The sequence below is a fragment of the Wolffia australiana genome, chromosome 15 (genome assembly GCF_029677425.1).
Source record: "Wolffia australiana isolate 7733 chromosome 15, ASM2967742v1".
Classification (NCBI taxonomy): domain Eukaryota; kingdom Viridiplantae; phylum Streptophyta; class Magnoliopsida; order Alismatales; family Araceae; genus Wolffia; species Wolffia australiana.
Window position 1 is genome coordinate 7,922,772 of NC_135849.1, and position 21,646 is coordinate 7,944,417.

Consider the following 21,646-nt stretch of genomic DNA (forward strand, 5'->3'; position numbering starts at 1 on the left):
ATCATGGTCCAAGTTGATAGCAGATTTGTTGTCGCAACTGAGGATTGTAGGTTGCCTTGGCGAGAAACCTAACTCGCGGAGGATGCCTTGAATCCAGAGTGCTTCACAGATGCCCTTACTAAGAGCTCGGAATTCCGCTTCAGTATTGGATAAAGACACGACAGACTGCTTCTTCCTACGCCATGTGACTAAGTTGCCACATAGGAAAGAGCAATACCCAGTTGTAGACTTGCGATCAACCTGCGAGCCAGCATAGTCGGAGTCAGTATACAGTTCGAGATGCAGGGGCATACCTCGAGTGAAAGAGAGACTTAACTCAATTCTTCCCTTTAGATAACGTAGAATCCGGTACGCACCCTGCAAACGAGATATTTTAGGATAATCATAAATTGGCTAAGAACATTATACTGCATATGAAATGTTGGGGCGAGTATGAGCCAGGTAAATTAGTTTGCCAATGAGACACTGATAAGTCTGAGAATCAGTGTCTGGTTCATTATTGTCTTGTTTAAGTTTGAGATTGGCTTCCATCGGTGTAGATATGGGTTGGCATTGCAGATAGCCAGTTTCATCAAGAAGAACATATATATATATATATATATATATATTCTCTGAAAGGGTGATACAACTCTATGCCTAAAAAGTATTTGAGTGGACCTAGACTTTTAATGTCGAATTGGTCACTGAGTTGTTGACTTAAAGTGGTAATCCCTGGAGAGGAGTTTCCAATTATGATTATATCATCAACATAGACAATGAGAATCACAATAGAGATTGGAGTCAACCGCTGAAAGAAAAGGGAGTGATTCCCATTTTACTGTTGACACTTAAGTTGTTCCATGCCCTGAGTAAACCTCTCAAACCATGCACAAGGAGACTGTTTGAGTCTATAGAGGGCCTTATGAAGACAACATACTTTTCCTTCTGGTTTCTCATAACCGGGGGGTGGCTTCATGTAGACTTTCTCATTGAGATCGCCATGGAGAAATGCATTTTTTACATCAAACTGTAGAAGGTCCCCATTGTTGATTAGCTGCTAAGAAAATCAGAATCCGTTTGTTGTTCATTTTTGCCACAGAGGCAAATATTTCGGTATAACCTTGTGCAACTAACCATGCTTTGTAGCGTTCCAACTGATCATCAGCTCGATACTTAACCGTGTATATCCAATGACATCCAATAGGACATTTACCCGGAGGTAGACTAGTTAGTTCCCATGTCTGGTTAGCATATAACTGCTTTCCAATGTGATTGAGCAAGTGCCTCGTGAACATTTCTTGGAATGTTGATTTGCTGCAGATTCATTAAGAATATTTTGTGTTCAGGGGATGTATTCTGATAAGTGAGGATATTGCTCAATGGAAAAGGAGTAGTGCTGATGTCAGTGGGAATACTAGTTGTCGGTGAGGGGACATGGGGCCAGTTGGTGGGGTAAGGAACAGGTTTGACTGTTGTAGACTCAGGTGGTGCCTATACTCGGGTTCGGATGAAATGTTTTGGGAATGGAGGTAGTAGACTTGACTGACGTATCACTGATGTGTGCTCTTCCCTTCCTACTTCTGAACCAAGCCCAATTGCCATTGAATCGTCTTCAGGAGTGTCGGTTGGCAGAGGTAGTTCAGAGGAACATGACACCGGAGAGGAGTCATTCAGAAGGTTATCACGTACATGATGTTGATAATAAAATTTTTGTTCATTGAAAGTGACATCTTTAGAGATAAGAATGTGACGTGTGGGAGGATGATAACACTTGTAGCCTTTTTGGGTGCTGGAATAACCAACAAAGACACAAGGGAGTGCATGGGGATATAGATGATGGGGATATAGCTAACTTATTAGTTTGATGGGATATAGATGAACATAGCATTCACGTCCAAGGAGGCAAAGTTCCAATTCATGATGTGGCTGGGCAATGGGAAAAATGTTACTCACAACCTGTAAGGGGGTTTTACTGTTAAGAGAGGATGTAGGAAGCCGATTAATAAGATAAGTAGAAAGCATAGCAGCTTCCCTCCAAAGAAAATTTGGAGCATTACTCTGAATTGTCAATGCCCTGGTTTTTTCTGCAATATGTCCAAGCTTGCATTCAGCGACTCCATTCTATTGTGGTGTATGCTGAAAGGAGGACTCATGAATTATACCTTGCTCTTTAAAGAAGGATGCAATGGTAGAGTTCATGAATTCTCGACCATTGTTCATACGAAATCGTTTGATATGTTGACCATACTGCCTAGTGATCATAGCTGCAAATTCGTGGATTATAGTTGGAACATCTGATTGGTGCTTCATTAGGTGAATCCAAGTGAACCGACTGACGTCATCAGTAAGAATTAGGAACCAATGGAAACCATGTAAGTCCCCAAATGGAGAGGGTTCCCACACATCACATTGAAATAATTCAAACACATTTGTGGCAGAGGAATGAGAGGGGAGATAGGTGTTGCGTTTATGTTTAGCCATATGGCACACTTGACACACAAACTTATCCACACATAAGTCTTGACAAATATCTGGATAAAATTTTTTTAGCAAATGAAAAGATGGGTGGCCCAACTGACGATGAAGAATCCAAAGTTGATCTTCCTTGTTTCGGAGAGAGCTGGAAGTGGACGTATTCTCTGTCATTGAGTGCGACACCAAGGAAGTTGTACCATCGTGGGTAGAGCATAAGTAATAGAGACCATCTTGTATCCTAGCTAGCCCACGCTTCAGACCCCCCAGCGTGTCACAAAGGAATACATGTACCCCATCAAAGATCAGCTTATAGGATGCAAGTTGTGCTAATCGTTGTACAGAAATAAGAGTGACACAGAGTTGAGGAACATGTAAGATGTTAGTAAGTACACCAAGAGGGTGGATCTCAATACTTCCAATCCCAGCAACCATAAGCAGAGTGCCACCAGCAGTCTGGACCTTTTTAGCACTATGACATATTTCATATGTTTTAAATGCAGATTTTGAGGGGTTCATGTGGTCAGTAGCACCAGAATCTAGTATCCATGTTACAGAGGAGATAGGTAATTTTTGTGCAATTGAAAAATATAAAGCAGTGCCTGAGTGAACAAGGGATGTGGATCTATGATCTCAGTAGCCTTCAGTTGATTCCTGAGGGTGTGCAGTTTGGCCTTTAATGTTGATTCCTGAGCCAATAATCTCCTCGAGGCCCCTTATGTTGAATCTTCTTGGATGATCCTTCAGAGAGAGTTGATGTCGGGGTTCTAGTGGCCTGACTCGTAGGCTGTGGTTGTTTAACAATGCAAGCTAAATTTTGAAGTGTAGAAATACTCGGGGGGGTCAGTCGACTCTCTTCTTTGCGAATTTGACTAACAGTATCTTAAAAATTCCGTTTATATTCGCGGTTGAATAGTTGAGCTCTAGCAGTTTCGAATTCAGCTCTCAGTCCCTTGAGGTATCGGTACACCTGATCACGTAAAACATAGGTGGACAATAAAAATCAATTTACTTCCACTGTGCTTGAAGTTCATTGGCATATTCTAATGTCATGCGGTTTTCTTGAAGCAAGGTCATAGATCTATCTACCAGATCCGCAATCCGAGTTTCATCTTCCCTCATGGAGAATCTCTGCTGAACTAGATCCCATATTTCTTTGGCGTTTTTGCAGTCTGAATAAGACTCACTGATTTCGGGTAACATAGAATCCAATAACCAGGTGAAGAGAATATCCTCTTTACACCGCCACTTTAAATATCGCGGATCACTTTCCATAGGAGGATTATCAGTTAGATGATATAATTGACCACGAGGACGAATTGTACGTTGAATGTACTTTGTCCACTGATAAAGATTATGACCGGTAAAGAGATTTATGGGCGTGGTTTGTGGAAGATGGGTATACCACTTATCACTCGATTGAGTGAGTGGGTTTCCCATAATAGCTTCCATTTTAGCCATAAGAGAAAGAAAAAACAGGCCCAAAACCAGTACCAGAGATGATAAAAAACAAAGATTAAGGAGCGATCACACCTGGAGAATCGTCCGCTGGACGAAGGAGCAATCACACTTGTTTTTGGACAAGCCCGGAATCGTAGAAACAGCAGGTGCAGTAGACTGACGATAGCAGAAGCTGGTGCAGAATGGCGCTCACACCTACAGGCGAAGCTACTGCAGAAGAAATCCCAGAAGCTGCTGTCGCAGAAGTGATCGCAGAAGCTGCTGCCGCAGAAGCGATCGCGTAGTGATAAGCGGAAGAAGCTTCCACAGGGGAAACTCCCAAAGGAAAATACTGCCACAGAAGGATAAGCGGAAGCTGTTGCCGTAGAAGAGATCCCAGACACTGCTGCCGCAAAAACAAAGGTCGCGAGAGAAGTTTCCACAGAAGAAGCTGCCGCAGAAGGGGAGCTTCGGCCCAGTCGATCCTGCTGTTAAGGTTTAAGCACGGTGCAACCAATATCTCCTGGCTCTGATACCATAGTACGTGGGTCCCACGTGCTTGGTAATTATCCCGAACAATAACAATGATAAAATTCAAATGTACAGTATTTAGTGCCAAAATTTTGTTCTATAAGGTATTTTAGTTAAATTAATATCATCTTTAGTGATAAAAATCATGAAAAGTTGTCTTTTTGCTTACGTAGTTTTAATAAAAAATAATTCTATGGAGGTTGCATTTTGGTCATCATATGTTTTTGGGTTATGGAACAATATTTGCCGTGTTATTTATCTACATAATTAAATGATCATTCATTCATTCAACGTCTCCTGTAGATGTCATTTCTAAATCTTTTATCTCTTGTACAAAGTTTGCATTTTGACGTTTGGGGACACTGGCATATAGTTTTTTGTGGTAAAGTAATGCGAGAAGTAGGTGTTGAAGTCATCGGAATTGGCGCCCTTTTATTGACGGGATTTCTACGGGACCAAATGCAACGAAGAAACATCAACTTTGAATCATTATACACAGTTAGGACACTCAAAGAGGTATGAATATTCCCTCAACCATCAAAGTATTTGCTATTCATTTAATTTCTGCCTCAATGTCACGTTTACATAGGTTCTTCTGTATAAAGCTGATGTAAGCTTTCTAGCACTTGCATAAATAAGATAAATGCTCTAAGACACCAGTTATCAAACTATGCAACAACTATGATCATAGTTTCTAGGCAAAAATATCCCTAAATTCGTGGAAACCAAGTGAAGATGTAAGCCAGATGTCAATGATGTTGTTGATATAATAATGATGTTGTTGAGATAGGTTCTGGTGTATAAATTTGGTGTCAATTTTCCTATGCTTGTATTAGTTCCCTTGTTATACCTCTCCTATTCTCCTCAAACTATTCAACAGTTGAGTCTAAAAGCTGCTGGAAACTAAGTTAAAATGCACGACAAATGTGAATGATGTTGTTGCCAGAATAAAGTTTTACATGGTTGTCTTTATGCTTTCAGAAACTATGCTACGTTGCCGTTGATTACAGTGCAGAACTTTGTAAAGATACCCGGGCATCGTATGAGGTCCCTGGGGAGGGCTGGTTCACTCTGTCGAAAGAGCGTTTCCAGACAGGGGAGCTTCTCTTCCGGCCTCAGATTGGTGCGGTGTGAGTTTCATATCCATTTTTTCGACCGGTTAAAATTCTTGAATGTTTGCCAAATTTTGGTTCTTTTAAGGTGTGGGAGATCATTCAGATTTTTGGTAGAGCAACTCGATCTCAACTTGAGTTCTGGTTGATCAAAAGTTTTGATCTGTCATCAATCAGACTTGATCCATCGATCGGTTTTTTCATTATCCATCAGGGTTTTGATTGATCAGTATTTTTTTTTTGAAATAAGGATAAGGGAGATCACACAAATTCGGTACCTTCCCAGTGAGATAAAACTATAAACGATAAGTATATGAATGGCCTAAAAGGCCGTCCAGGGCCTTGGCCTTGGGATTTTACACCATGCAACAGTAAAACCCGCAGCTGCTTGTATCACCACATCCGTCGATGCTTCCCGTTCGTTGAAGATGACTTCATTCCTGTGCAGCCATAGTGCCCATAGCAATGCGAAGGGCCAAACCTGTCCAGCTCGCCCCCTAGGTGCTCCATTTTGTAGTGACTCCCAAAATGCTACCTCTGATGAGATATCCACCCCTTGAGTGGCTCACAGGTCCATACCGTTCGGGCAAAGGAACAATCAAAAAAGAGGTGAGCGCAATCCTCATCGCCGTTTGTACACATAGCACACAATGCCGAAGCTTCTGGGAGCCATCTCCTCGAAAAAACCTTCGTCACTATTCTTTGTCGGAGGAGCTGCCAACAGAATTTTTTCACCTTAAGGGGAAACTTTTGTCTCCATATGGTGCGACACGCATAAAGTATCCTCGGTTCCTCCCCGTCCTGTTTGCGGCTCAGCTTCGCATAAGCATCTCGAACAGAAAAGGATGCACCTATCCACTTCCACCCATCCTGTGTCCCTCCTTGCGGGTGTAGGTGGATTATTGTTTGCTGCAACCTTGTATAGTCTTCCAGTCTTTGGTCGGATAAGGTGTCGCCTAGGCATGGGGTCCATGTGCCATCCCAACACTCGCTCACTGTGACATGGGGGGTCCTTGCAAGGGCATACAAGCGTGGGAATTTTGTCTTCAATGTGCCCAGGGGGATCCATGCGCCTAGCCAAAACCGGAATGACGTGCCATCTCCTAGCTTGGCTTCGAAGAAATCACGGACTTGAGGAAACACATACCTCAACCCTTGCCAAAATGCAGAGGCCGCTCAGACTGGATATCTGCGAACTTCCCAGTTCAAACTCGAGCCATACATGTCTTTCAAAACAAGTGTAGCCATAGATGTATTCTGTCCCATAAGTCTGTACACCCACTTGGCCAGTAATGCTAGGTTGAGATCTTGTAATTTAAGAACTCCTAGTCCCCCCAAGCGAACTGGTCTGCATACAATATCCCACGATATGAGGGATATCCCCCTCCCTTCCTCCGATCCTGAACCTTTCCATAGAAATCTTCTCATCATACTTTCTAGACGCTTCTTGGTCTCCACTGGTAGTTTCAACACTGAGAGGTAGAAAATAGGTATCGCTGACAGCACGTGGCATAGAAGCACCAATCGTCCCCCCCTCGATAACACTCAGCTTTGCCATTCCTCGAACTTCTGCTCTATCTTCTCCACTACTGGATGCCAGTCTATAGCTTTGATCCGACCCCCTGTTAATGGAAGACCCAGATATTTCATGGGAAGTGTACCACTAGGTGTCCCCAAGGCTCTAGAACAGAGAGCTTCCTCCTCCTGCGATAATCCGAACCCGACAAAGGCTGATTTGGCACGGTTAATGTGTAGTCCCAAACAATCTGCGAAAAGGTCAAGTAGGACGGATAAATTTCTGGCCTCCTCCTCAGCCCCCTCTATGAAAAAGGTGGTATCGTCCGCATATTGTAGAAGAGGAATACCTGCCGGGAAACTTGGGGTCTGAAAATCGTTTAGCAGACCATTGGAGCACGCCCCCATTGTGCTTATGGAAAAGGCATCCACGGCCAAGACAAAAAGTAGCGGGGCTAGAGGGCATCCTTTTCTAACCCCTCGTTGCGGTTGAATCCAACCTCCTTCGGGGCATCCATTCACCAGCACCGCGAAAGAGTGGGATGTAATACATTTTTTCATCAATCCTACCCACTCGGCTGGAAAACCACGACGCCTTAGAGAGGCCCATAAGAATTCCCAGTCAAGGCAGTCGTATGCCTTTGCAATATCAACTTTCCACATGAACCCTCTGACTTTCAATCTTTTCCATGCGGTCAAAATTTCTGATGCAACGACTGCACCATCAATCAGTTGTCTCCCAGGAATAAAGGCAGATTGAAAAGGACCTACCAAGTCGCCTATCACTTCCCTGAGCCGATTGGCCAAGACCTTGGCTATGATAAGATATATGGAATTGGATAGTGCTATAGGTCGAAAATCTCCCACTCTAGTAGCTCCTTGACATTTTGGGAGGAGAACCAAATAAGCACGGTTGATTTTTTCCAACCCAAAGTTTCCTCGTCGAAGTTCTTCCACTGTAGCCATTACCTCTGCCTTGATTGTCTCCCAAAAGACATTATAAAATAAGACTGGGAGGCCATCAGGCCCCGGGGCTCCTTCCCCATTTAGTCCCTTGATTGCAGCAAGGACTTCTGTTTCTGAGAAAGGACACACCAGGTCTCTCTGCTGTGTCGCATTTAGTCCAGTTGCTCCTCTTCCGCTCCACCTCCATTGGTGTCTAGCCCCTCATCTTGAGAATCTCCTAAAGTGATCTGTCAGTGCTCTGCCAACAGCTTGGGTACCGACGTACTCTTGGTTTCCTGCTTGCACCCTCAATATCTGATTTGTTCGCCTCCTCCCATTTGCTACGAGATGAAAGAATCTTGTGTTGGCATCTCCCTCCTTCAGCCACAGTTGTCTCGAACTCTGTCTCCAATCCATCTCCACTTTCTTATCCTCATTGGCAATTATCTCTCTATGTTTGTAGCGCTCTCTTGATTCCGCTTGTGTTAAAACTCTAACATCTTCTAGGTCATCCATAACCCTGATTTTGGCCAGAGCTTCGACTCGCCTTCTATTTCGCCTCTCTCTTATATGTTTTCTCAATTCAAAGAGATGGTTGCGTAGGGCTCCAATTTTGTTGGACAGATTTGTTGTGGCAGACCCCTGTTGTAGAACCTCAGTCCACCATCTTGTTATCTCCTCCTTGAAGCCCTCCTCTAGAAGCCAAGACCTGTCCATTTTGAAATATGTGGATCGCGAGGTTCTCTCTTGCGAATGCCAAATTATCGGAGTGTGGTCTGACAACGGTCGAGGAAGCGATCTCACATTTGATTGATCAGTATACATATATTGGATCAACCATGATGGATCAGTTGGATCAATCATGATTGATCTGTCAAATTCCTCGTGATGGATCAATTGGATTGATCTTGTTTGGTTGATTTGACCAATCTTGTTCAATCTAAATCCTTGATGACCATCGTATTCATAAATCCTTGATGACCATCATATTCATAATCTTGTATTGCGAGATTTTAACCACTTAAAAATACTTGAATGTTTATACACCTGGGTCTGCTCATTTCTCTCACCTCATAATTGGGCACAATCGATCCCTGATCGATTGGATGAATCAGATCGACGGATTTATTTAGATCGTTCAAAATTTTTGATCGATATTTGATCAGTCCTCAATTTTTTTTTGAATAATCCCATTCCTCAGTTTTTTGATCAAGATCTATCAGTCCTGTCGCTTGATCAATCTGGTACTATCAATCAAGTAAGATTATCTGTCGATTAAAAAACGGTCCAAAAAAAATAAAAGAAAAGGGAACTTGATCTGGCTTGGCCGATCCCATCAGGATCTAGACAATTCGATCGATTGAACCATAAAAGAGTGATGAGCTTCTGTTTTCTGATAAAAAATCTGCTGCTTTATTCAGAAACGCAATGGGCCTGCAAAGTGCCGTGTCACTTTGCATCCATCATTGTTCAGATTCAGGCATAGCTGGTGACAATGGATGGTTTAAGACCATCGTTCTGGTTGGCGGTACCTCTTGTTTGCCTGGACTTCCAGGTTTGTTGGTCTTCTCTTCAACTTTTCACTTATTTTTTATCAGTTTGTCGTTGTTTCATGCATGTCAAAACCCTAAATTCACCTTATAAATTCCTAAAATCATCTTATAAAACTCTTCTACTCTAATCGTCTCGTCATTCAGAGAGATTGGAGAAGGAGCTGATCGAGCTTCTTCCACCGTCGATATCAGAAGGAATTAAAGTCCTTCCGCCACCCTACGGTGTTGATTCTCCCTGGTATGGGGCGAAAATCATTAGCAACGTAAGTGAAATCCACATTTTTGGATATTTTCTTCCTTATTTATTAATGGTTTTTCTAAGGTTCTCTTGTACCGTGATGCATAAATCATTTTTCCCATTTTTTCTCTACCTTAAGCTATCAGAGGGTAATTAAAGGCACATCAGAGGCACATCACTTTGTAGCAATAGCATCCATAAAATACAGAATATAAGCATACGCATGTACGTATACTATGGAAATTAAAATTCATACTTTCTTGAATTCTATTATCATGGCTCGATCAAATGCATCAGAGGGTTGTCACGGAAAGAAATAGACGAACATTAATATGGTTCGATCAAAAAACAGTCTACTTTTTAATCTTTTTCTTTGTGGGTTTGTGAAATCAAATAAGAAAGAATAAAAATATCAGGTGAGCTCTTTTCCGGAGGCTTGGTGCATAACAAAGAAAAAGTTCCGTAAGAAGCGGGGAGGAAGATCTATGGTGGGTTCTCTGTGATTTGCTGTTTGAATCCGTGAACTTTTCACCAGCAATGATTTTTAATTTTTCAGTGAAAAGCATGGCGGGAGTTCGCCTCCCGCTCAGATTAAATTGACTAAAGAAGCAGCCGTTGTGCACTGTATAGGCTTCTGTGGATTGCCTTGACCGCATGTGATATATATAAATGTGTAAATTTGTGTCTTCTCTCTCTCTCTCCCTTTCTCTCTCGCTCTCTCTGTTTTTACATCTCTCTCTATCTGTCATTCTCTCTGCCACTCTCCCTATCTCTCTCTCTGTCTCTATTTTTGTCTATCTCACTTTATATATCTCTCTCTATCTCTCCATGTCTCTATTTCTGTCTCTCTCACTTTATATATCTCTCTCTATCTCTCCATGTCTCTATTTCTGTCTCTCTCACTTTATATCTATCTCTATCTCTCCATGTCTCTATTTCTGTCTTATCTCTCTATCACTTAATATATCTCTCTCTATCTCCCCATGTCTCTATTTCCGTCTTATGTCTCTCTCTCTTTATATATCTCTCTCCATGTCTCTCTAACTTTATATGTCTCTCTCTATCTCTCCATGTCTCTCTCTATATCTCCATGTCTCCTTTTCTGTCTCTCTCACTTTATATACTTCTATCTATCTCTCCATGTCTCTATTTATGTCTCTCTCACTTTATATACCTCTCTCTATCTCTCCATGTCTCTATTTATGTCTCTCTCACTTTATATGTCTCTCTCTATCTCTCCATGTCTCCTTTTATGTCTCTCTCACTTTATATATCTCTATCTATCTCTCCATGTCTCTATTTCTGTCTTATGTCTCTCTCACTTTATATACCTCTCTCTATCTCTCCATGTCTCTATTTCTGTTTGATGTCTCTGTCACTTTATATATATCTCTCATCTCCCCATGTCATTATTTCTGTCTCTCTTACTTTGTATATCTCTCTCTATCTCTCTATGTCTCTATTTCTGTATTATGTCTCTCCCACTTTCTCTCTTTATCTCTCCATGTCTCTATTTATGTCTTATGTCTCTATCTTTATATATCTCTCCATGTCTCTATTTCTGTCTTATGTCTCTCTCTTTTTATGTATCTCTCTTTATCTCTCCATGTCTCTATTTCTGTCTCTCTCACTTTATATGTCTCTGTCGATCTCTCCATGTGTCCTTTTCTGTCTCTCTCACTTAGCATACATCTCTTTATCTCAATATCTCTATTTCTGTCTTGCTCACGTTATGTCTTTTTATCTATTCATGTCTCTATTTGTCTCTCTGTCTCATGCACTTGACCGCTCTCTGCTTTTTTATCACTCCATGTCTCTATTTTTGTCTATGTTTCACACACTTTATCTCTCTCTGCTTTCTTTATTTCTCTCTGTCTATCTCTCTATGTCTCTATTTCTGTCTGTCTTTGGCACTTTATCTCTCTCTGCTTCTCTCTCTCTCTCACTCTCTCTCCTGTGACAGATGATGTGATGGTGACGGATGCCCCTTTTTAGCGCTGGGATGTTGACAGATGACATGATGAAATATATGTGACTGGTAATGTGACGGTGGCTGAGGGTGTGGGATGGGTGACGAGGCAGGAGAGTCGTCACAGATGACAATGGTGACTGAATTTTAAATGATGAAAAAGGGAAAACAGTTGATAACAGATTTGTGTTATGTCTAGAATGAAAGGAAAGACGCCAAGAGACCAAGAGAGAGAGATTGATTGAGAGAGAGACAGAGGGAGTTAGAAAGAGAGATTGATGGAGAGAGAGCTAGAAATAGAGGGTGTTCAAGAGAGAGAGATTGATTGATAGTGAGACAGAAGGTCAGAGAGAGAGACTGACCAAAAGAGCCATTGACAGAGAGAGAGAGATATGGACTTTGAGAAAGATAGAGGGAATAAGTGAGAGAAAGATTGACCGAGAGAGAGGGGGACTTTGAGAGATATAGATTGACTAAGTTTTAGAGAGATATTGACCGAGTCCACGAGAGATAGAGAGATATTATCCAAGATGGAGAGAGAGTGAGGGATTCCGAGAGAGAGCAAGATGGCAAGAGGGGGAGCCTGTGAGAGAGCGTGATGGAGAGTGTGAAAGGGAGTCCGAGAGAGCGAGATGGAGAGAGAGTGAGAGGGAATCTGATAGAGAGAGAGTCCAAGAGAGAAAACAAGACGGAAAGAGAGGGAGACCAAGAGAGAGAGGTCAGTGAGAGATTTAAAATGTTTAAAATCACAGGCCTAAGTTATTTAATTGTTGGTAAGTCACTTAGTTCGCTGTGATAGGAAAATTATCGGGATGAGAATGAGACGGGTGACAAAAACGTGACGGATTTTGACACGTGACAGGTCAGGAGATGTGACGAGCTCCACCTCCGTCACCACCCATCATCTGTCTTGTCACACCCGAGCCATTCCATACTCTCTCTCTCTATCCCTGTCTACATCTCTCTCTCTCCCTTAAACCTGGGAGTTAACTCATCAGAGGGTGTAAACTTGGGAGCTCTAGCCCAGTCCGAAGCGTATTCTTCGTATGTTCACCTAGTTTCTGAGTGGAATCAGCCAGGCTTACCTTGTTTGCTGGTTCACTCTATTTGAAGACGAGACATTGACATAGACATTGACATAGACATTGACATAGACATAGAGAGAGCGACTCCTTAACACTGCGCCGCTTCCTCATAATAGTGATGTTTTCTGCACCAGATAAAAAAAACAATTATTAGAGCTACATACTCTTGGGGAAAAAATTGTGCTCAATACATACCGATAAACGCCAAATTTTTTTAAAAAAAATTACCAACTTCAACGGGTAACCTTTGTTTTTGTGTTCCGGGCAGACTCGAGCGATTCTGCTATCTCTATTTGCTTCATTACTGTAGCGTGTAGAACCTGGTGAAAAAAAAAACGAATTTTAGAAAAGGATTCAGAAACGCAAATGAGAAAAAAAAACATGATGGGCTAAACAATAAGGCAATCTCTGAGATTCGATATGGACTTGTCAATACGGTTTTTTACTTTTCGCTTACTAAAAATTGCACAAAAAGAACTCCGGACCTATTATTACAATCAGAATAAACTTTTAAGATGACCCCGGGAAGCTGAAATTTGAGAATGATTGACCAACTGGGTTTCTGATTTTGACTTACAGAACAATAAGAGTGGGGTCTTAGAAAAAGCATAAAGAAAATTCAAACCTGTGATTAATATGTCAAAAAACCAACGGCGATAGGCCAAAAGAGTGGGTCCATCTCCGTGAGTTTTTATTTCTGAATTGCTTCAAAAAAAGCGGAATTTTAGAAAAACAAATTCTAAAAAACTCCAAGAAAAATTAAAGATGAAGATGGCCAAGAAAAATAAGGCGATTACCCAGATTCGTGATTAATTTGTCATCTGGGTTTTTTTTTAATTTTGACTTACTTTCTTTGTCTTCTTGAGGTCAAACTCGATAGACTTGATCCTGTCCCAAGATTCATCAAGCATCCGCTCTTTCTCCGTTGGCATTTCAACGGACCTGATTCTCATCTCTTCCAGCATCGTCTCAAGCTTTTCTAGTTTTTCGAGACAAGGGCTGACGTCATCCTCCGGCTGAGGTCCAGGGCTTTGACTTTGGGCGCTCACTTTTGACAACCTTCTCTCCAGCCTGCAGGCCAAGGCCTGGAAAAAGGTCAACACGTTGACCATAAAAATTACGATAATCCTGACAAGACACTGCAGTCTTCTCTCCTGTGCTTTGTCCGCTGAAATCGCCAAAAAGAAAGATTTCAATTATACGCTTTTTAAGATAGATTAGGTTTACACTTATATCAAAAAATAATCCCTGGAATTTAAATTAAAAATATTTTACTTATTGTGGCATTAGATTATTTCTTCTGATTTCTAAAAAGAATTATCGACTTTGTCAACAGACCCTCTAGTTCATGCATAAAATCATTATAAAATTGCTTAAAACCGCCATTAATCAATAAATCGAAAAAATAAAGCGCTGGTATCTAAATTAAAGATTTTATGTCTAGTTGATATAATCATTTCATCTTCTCTCTACCAAAAAGTTCTGACCTTGTCAGTGCTCCCTCCTCTTTTTGGTGTAAACCATCATGATAATTCTTAGAAGTTAGATAAAAGCTACTGAAAATAACTCTAAATGTCCTCTGAAATCGTCGTTAAGATAGATAATAACTTCAAATCAAAGATTTAATATATTACTTATATAAAAAAATTCTTCAGATTACAAAAAAGTATCAAACTTTTGAACATAACATCGTCATTATAATGCTGAAAAGCTACATAAAAAGTGGTGAAAAAAGGGTAAATAACTGGCGTTTTCTCAGTATTTTTATTTACAAATTCAAATACCTCTTGAGTGACCGGTTTGAACTGCCAGGGACAGATTCTGACGCCAAACTCCAGTGTTAGATTGCTCCTCTTTTCCGGGAACTGACCTTGTTTGCCCCCAGTCAACAGCTTTATCAACCACAAAGAACCGGTCATCGCAACTAAAATACGCAGCTGAGTCCATTACTCTTAGCTGGGAATAGAAGAATCCATGACAGATATTAATTAAAAATTCCCATTTTTGAAAGTGAAAGATAAGAAAAATAAAATAAAATTGAAAAATTTTGGGGAGTTCTCATGGTAGGAACGTACTTCCTCATGAACCGGCGTTAGCCGAGTGAACTCAGATATCTTCGGTAAAACTGGTGAACATGGATCTTCCATATCCGACCCAGACTCCGGTTCACTAATCCTAACCTGATAGTATTAGTTAGATTAAAAAATAAGAGATTCATATTTTTCCAGATTAGAAGTATGGTTCGAGGTTCAGACGCTTACCTTAATGGGTTGTAGCCTTGTTACACAGTCAATGATCTGCTCTCCATCTAACATGGATTGAGCATTATATACGAGCTATGCAAATAAAGACAAGAAACGTGATTTAGAACAAACCATGAAGACTCTCGTTTTAGAAAGAAGGACTGATACCTTCATTGTTTCTGGATCATTCCATGGACCTTTATTTGATCTCAGACACCCTCCGACGGAAGAACAGGTGCATGAGCCGCCCAGAAAATCCGGGAGTTGACTGTAGGAAAAAGAAATTTTCTTAAAGGCGTGGAAAAAAATAAAGTGATTTTTCCTCTAAACATTAGATTGAGAGATGACTACCTAGAGTCAATGGCTTCAAGAAGTCTGCTCTGAAATCGACTTCCAAGCACCTGAAATATATAATATGAGAGGATATAGAATGTTTACCTAAATATATTCGTCAAAATATATATTACAAATCATTATCTTCACCTGAAAATACATAGTATTCTTCTCTCTCTCTCTCAATATATATACATAAATATAATCTATCTATCTACTTCTGGCATTGATGATAACATTCTTACATGAATCTTGGAGGAAGTCTTGGGATCAAGAAAGCTCTTTACTGTGTTCCACAGCAGTTTGAAGCCGTGCCCCGCATTTACTATAAACATCTGGTGAAGCGTCTAAAACGAAACAAAAGGATAAGAAAAGGTCGTTTCAATAAAGAAATGGGACCCAAACAGCTGCAAATTCATGGCGACCAGCACCTCAGGATAGTAGTCTCCATCTATTTTCTGCATGGTCAACAGGAGGTCTCTGGCTGCCTTGCTGAAGTTTTTGAAACCCTAGAAGTAGAAAATTAAAGAAAAAAACTTTCTTCCGTTAGAAGATCATCTGAAAAGCGATCATTACCATTTTCTTGCAGCAAAAAAAAAATCTGTAAAATTCTCCCATACCACGCCATGAACATCAAGTATGGTTGTGGTTGAACATATGTGTCTCTTTGCGGCAACTGAGCAAGCAGGAAACTTTTCTCGAAGAGCTCTTTCAAACTCCTGCACGTGATATCTAATGTAACGGTCTACAGTTGTTATATGCATGAGCTTGTTGGGCTCAACTTTCCCAAGCCTCTCGATGTAAACTGGCCTTCCCTCTCTGTCTACGCCATGATAGCCTTGGGGATAGTACTCAAGAACTTCTTGCAACTCCTCAAATTCAAAATCCTAAATTGCATAAATTTATAGCGTCAAAGGCAGCCGTGATGGACGTCAAAAAAAGTATTAATTTTCAATATTCTAATCAGAAAATATGGAACTAGAAATCAATGACAAAATCAGCATCGCCATCTTCATATCTTGTTCTCAGGCAGGATGATGATGATGATTTTGACTCTGCTGACCTCATTCAGATGACGAGAGATGTTGAAATCGTCATCGTCATTCGTCTGCAGACAGGATGATGACAAAATTGTTGACGACACTCGAGTTATGGGCGATGACGATGGTAGGTTAAGGATGACGTTAGCGATTATTTTCATAGTCTACAAATCTATGGAACCCAAAGCAAGAAACCCTTGACCTTAAACCCTGAATCTGTAACCCCATAAACCTACAACCCTTAATCTTAAACCCTTAGCTCTAAAGCCTATGTTTTAAAACATCGATCCTAAACCCAAAACCCTAAAAAAAATAGAAGCAACAAGGTTGAGAGGAAATCAACCTCCAAAATCGTATCAGTTCCGAATTCCTTTCTCCACTGCAGCATGTCGGACCACATTTGTACAGCCTTCTCCAGATCTAACTTTCTGGCGTTCAAGAATCTGAGAGATATTTCCGTCAATTGAAAAGGGTTCAGAAAATACATGCAAAAGGGACCCAAAATTTGAAGAAATTTGGAGGGGGAATTGCGGGTAGTAATCTACAAGATATGAAAAAATCTTAGGAAATATGCATTCTTTCTTTGATCCTCCAAGAAAGTGGGTGATGATAAGATTAAGATAAGAACAAACCGAAGCATAGTGTGATAGTTGTCGTGCTTGTCAGGCAACAGATTGCGCGCGAGAAGCTCCCGACGAAAGACGTAAACAAGGCGCTCCTCTTCTGCGTCTCTCACATCCTCTATCGAAACGAAAGAACTCCGGGAATCCCTTCTCTTTCCTCTTTTCTTGAGAGTATGAGTTAACTTGGAGGAGGCATTTATAGCTTTCTTCCGAAAAGACGCAATTTTTTTTGTTGGTCTTCTCTCGTCTTCAGATATTTCTAGATCTGAACGTTGCGAATGAAAAAGCATTTTATTCGAGTGATTACTGAACGAGATAATTGAGAAAAAAATCGGGAACAAGTGGAATTTTCGAATGAAAAACGTTCAGTTCGAGAGAGTTATGGATGATAGTCGATTAAAAAGTGGGAGCAACCAAGCAATCTGAACTAAAAACGTGGGAGGAAAGAGCCATACCCGACATTTTCCCTTCAGTTTCAAAAGTTTGGATTCTCAAAAGTGAGATGAACTGCGCAAAAACGTTAGAAAACTTGTTAATTATAGCTGCGCAACAACTGTTCATGGCCACAGGAATAGCACACTTCTCCGAGAGCGGATGACATTAAGGAGACATACTCATACAATCCCACACCTACAGCCGCAGGATCTACCTCTCCGAGAAATCAAAACCCTGAAACTTCACAATCGTAATATCAACAATGATGTCCTAAGACCAAAAACGCGACAAACTACTTCTAGAATATCAAAGAAAACTACGACAGAGCAGGAAACGGAGATCCACAAGGCAAGAACGACGGCATTACATTCATTCAAAAAAGTTACCACAACCGCAACATCCTCCGAGCACAAAAGCAATTCCTCAAAAAACAGACCTCAAATTCACCTTCACGCGAAAAAACACAAAAAAAGAGAAAAAATTCCTCTTCCAGTCTCCGATCGATCCAGAACAACAGATTCTAGCGAAGATCTCGTAAAGATGCAAGATCTCGATCCACAGAAAGCAAAACTAGCAGAAAACAAGCCGATTCATCAACTCTTACCGCACATTGCGAGCAAAACTGGCGACCTTTCAATCACATTCAACTTCAACCAATTCCCCTGCCGACAAGAGAACTCTACAGCTCCAGCTGCTGGGCTTTGCGCGTCGGCAGCTCAAATACTGCAGCAACAAGAGAGAGAAAACAAGATCCATTTATATACACAGAGAGAGAGAAAGACCAAGATCTAGAGAGAGAAAGAGAGAGGTGACAGTGAGCGGTGCTGTCTCGTGGAGTCAGGGGAGGAACCACGCTGCTCCACCTGGTCTGCCTTTGTCTTCATTGGAAAATTTCATTAAACCCCTCCCCTGGAAAGTTCGTTGCGACTTCGGACCGCATTAAATTACTTTCCTGAAAATCATGTTTATTCCCTGACTCCGCATTTAATCTCCTGGAAAACTATAGAGAATGATCAGACTGCGCGCCGATTGGCGGCATGATGCCCCCCCTCATGGACTTTGCAACTTCATTTAAAGCGAATACATTTTTGGTATTTTTCGTGTTTTGGGGTACGGCTGTCATTAGAGAAGTTTTCCGGGTCTACCATCGCGACATTCGATAAAGTCTTGCGTTTTTTCTAGGCGGAATCTTTATGGGAAGCACGGGGTCGGATCACCGCCGGTGATTATAAGCGGCGGTGCGCCGTCCCTGGCGGTGACAGTAACCACCCAGTGATCAAGTCTAACGCTTTCGCTATGGAAACCCAAACAGATTGGGCTCGTCTCGGGTGGAGTTGAACCCTTGCCGACCACACCTGACAAGTCACTTTCTCCGGTGCCACGTATGTCCATCTGGATTCTCTCTCCATATTTCCCTAAAAAACTTAGAAAAATCTTTATTAATATATTAAAAATATCAAATGGTTTTTTCATCCAGGACGAGGGACGGGACGGTTTTTTTCCCGGACAGGACGAAAATTCATTCCGAGAGGACTGGACGGGACGGTTTACGTACAGTCAAACGAAAAATCATCCCGTCCTTCGTCCCTACACTGAATCCGGACGTCGGGGGACGAAATTCGTCCCGTCTCGTCCATCGTCCACATCCGGGACGATCTGGAACTATAACTGTAGCCGCCTGCAATCCAATGACACGTCGCCATATTCACGCGACTACCAAGTCAAGGAAGCCCTACAGATAAATTGATCCCTTTGCCTACCGCTCCAGAAACGTTGCTATTTCGAGGGCCGAGTCGGCTAGTGCCCAGGGGGGGATACAAACTCGCCCTATCACGAGTCAAAGCAATGAAAGGTAGGGTTGGGCGCGAGGCCAAGGCCAAGGCTCAGATTAGACGGTCTAGTATCCTCTGCCGACCGCACCGGACAATGTGGGCTGCCCCGGTGACACGTCACTTACTAGGGGACCGAGCCAGCCGGGTCCTAGCAATATGGCCGAGATTAACGTCGGTAATCGTAGCCACCTACGACCGAGTGTCATGCTGTCGAATTCACATACGTTGGCTTGCTCGCCCACTCGTAAAATCGCGCCGTGTCAGAAAGCCCGGGCTCGGACGGAACGAGGTCGAACCCGTTGATGCCCAGACAGGCAACGTGGGCTGCCTGGGGAGACAAGTTGGCATGGGGCCCATCCATTTAGGGCAACGTGGCATGAGAATAGAGGAGAGAGAGAGTGGGGACTCCACGTGGGATGGGCCGGGCCCAATTCCAAGTGGGCTTGTCTTTAAGGGGACTCTTGCCTGTTCTTCTTCTGTATTTACGTCATCTTCTGCATACAGATGAAGGTAAACCCCACCCATGCTGACAAATGAATAGTTATAATGAGTGCGTGCCTTAATAGTATATCGTTATATTGCTGACAAAAGTATAGGATGTCGCAGAAGCTGTTGGTCTGACTGATGTGATGGAGTCATGGGTAGATGTAGTTGACCCATTCGGGGTCTTGTCTGGCTTTTTTTATCCATCTTGTCTTGGTTTCCCCCGTGTATTTATCTTTGGATGAATTTTCATTAATGCATACTTTCTTGCCATGAATTTGCACCCTACTATCTCCTCTTTTGTATTCGTTTGAAAGTTTTTTACGAATGATTATTGACCAAATAACTCTAGGATTATTTAATGAGTTTCGTTGTATTGTTATTGTGATGAATGATGGTCACGTCTATCACTTTATAAAATATCTTGTTTTATTTTTCTTTCCTCTCTCTCCACCTGGAAAACGACCCTTCATTGAGCCCGTTTTATCTTTCCTTGAATATAAATGAAAAATATTGAGTGATATGAGTATTCTAAAGCATTCTGTATTCTCGCTAAAGTATCATTCCTAACTTGGGTGTTTTGCTCTAATGTATTTTCCCTTTATATTACTACCTCATATCATACTATTTCTATAGTTTATTTTTTTATGATCATCACGAAGCTTCACGTCCCTTACTAACGCCCCAATCTCATGGGATCAATCTTCGTAACTTAAATCGAGTGATGGAGTCTAATTCAAATTGAGTTGATAAATATAAATGCAGTGTTAAATTGATAATCAACGGGCATTCAACTTATTAAATAACGCATTCTTTAGTTGTCATCACAGATGACAAATAATATTAGACGTTATTTCAAATTCCTCTTATACATCTCCCTACCCTGTTTTCCAAATATCCGAATTAAATTAAAGTATAAAAACAAAAAATATTATTCCTCTCTCCGACCATGATCTTGCCTGTCATAATTGATACTCTCTTCCATAAAGTTAACTTCAAATGTCACAAACCAAACTATTCCTCGCTCATTTAGTTTCCGTTTTAAATATTCAAATATAATAAAATACTACAGTTCTCAATATTTTATCTTAGATCCCAATTTATCTTGATCTCTTTCCTCGATTCTTCTTCAAGTCCAATTTAATGCACTGTAGTAATACTTTCCCCAACTCAAGAGGGCCTCGAATCCATTAATCTAATCTATTCCATGCTCAAATATGACTTATATTTTGAAACTCCGGTCTCTAATTTCTGTAAAATAAAAATTATGGGACTTTCACAAACCTATCTCAGATTCGCCATGTATCTCTCTCACTGGCAATGCATGACTTCAACGTCAATGTTAACCTTAATTGCTTGGGATCGATGATATTTATTTTACCCTCTTGCATGTATGCGAACTCTTCTTTCAATCCGAATGTCCGAATCTCAATCTAAATTCACAATTTAAAAAACAGGAAAACCCCCTTGCAACTTTTCCTAATAAATATTTTTAAAAATAATTCATTTAAAATAATACTAAGCTCATATGAAGGTGGGATTTTACCAGATCAATCGCAAACGATAAGCTAGAGTTTCTGTTAAAGTTTCGGAATTTTATTATCTATATACAATTTTACACGAGTTATAAATCTATATTTTATACTGAATTACGTCTTTTAACGAATTGGAAACGGCGATGGAGAAGAACAACTGGCTGGGCTAAACTTCGACTAAAGATTTTGATTTATTGATATGATTGTTTTATCGTTTTTATTTGGATAGAGAAGAAACATACGAATCAAACGCACAAAACCATTTATAAAATGATCAAAAATA

At 41.1% G+C, this 21,646-nt stretch overlaps 2 protein-coding genes across 9 annotated transcripts in view; one reads left to right on the forward strand and one right to left on the reverse strand.

Moving 5' to 3' along the window:
• The window catches only part of ARP8 (actin-related protein 8), a 51,186-nt gene extending 40,712 nt beyond the window's left edge, over positions 1–10,474 (forward strand). Inside the window, exons 8-13 of one of the 3 annotated variants that reach the window (XM_078587268.1) lie at positions 4,796–4,938; positions 5,404–5,552; positions 9,416–9,549; positions 9,692–9,810; positions 10,202–10,273; positions 10,342–10,474. In XM_078587268.1, the coding sequence (XP_078443394.1) occupies positions 4,796–4,938; positions 5,404–5,552; positions 9,416–9,549; positions 9,692–9,810; positions 10,202–10,273; positions 10,342–10,344 (620 nt within the window). In that variant the 3' untranslated portion in view covers positions 10,345–10,474. Of the gene's footprint in view, positions 1–4,795; positions 4,939–5,403; positions 5,553–9,415; positions 9,550–9,691; positions 9,811–10,201; positions 10,278–10,341 lie in introns of those variants that run through there. The other 2 variants (XR_013583893.1, XR_013583892.1) reach the window with 2 other exon arrangements.
• A 2,266-nt stretch (positions 10,475–12,740) lies between these two features.
• On the reverse strand, positions 12,741–18,347 carry LOC144712891 (phosphatidylinositol/phosphatidylcholine transfer protein SFH13-like). 6 transcript variants are annotated; one of them, XR_013583891.1, is made up of 17 exons: positions 18,118–18,347; positions 17,693–17,747; positions 17,534–17,585; positions 17,088–17,343; positions 16,799–16,898; positions 16,036–16,302; positions 15,847–15,924; positions 15,661–15,762; positions 15,434–15,483; positions 15,251–15,350; positions 15,101–15,175; positions 14,915–15,019; positions 14,624–14,795; positions 13,688–14,007; positions 13,465–13,544; positions 13,085–13,159; positions 12,741–12,964 (listed from the first exon to the last, which is right to left on the reverse strand). XR_013583891.1 is itself a non-coding variant. In XM_078587263.1 (16 exons), exons 3-16 carry the CDS (start codon positions 17,538–17,540, stop codon positions 12,947–12,949), a joined length of 1,725 nt encoding a protein of 574 aa, XP_078443389.1. In that variant the 5' UTR covers positions 17,541–17,585; positions 17,693–17,747; positions 18,118–18,346; the 3' UTR covers positions 12,741–12,946. The 6 variants fall into 6 exon arrangements, 4 of the variants coding, with proteins under 4 accessions (XP_078443389.1, XP_078443393.1, XP_078443390.1 ...); XR_013583890.1 differs by having other exon boundaries at positions 13,068–13,159; XM_078587263.1 differs by lacking the exon at positions 13,465–13,544 and having other exon boundaries at positions 18,118–18,346.
• Positions 18,348–21,646: the final 3,299 nt, after the last annotated feature.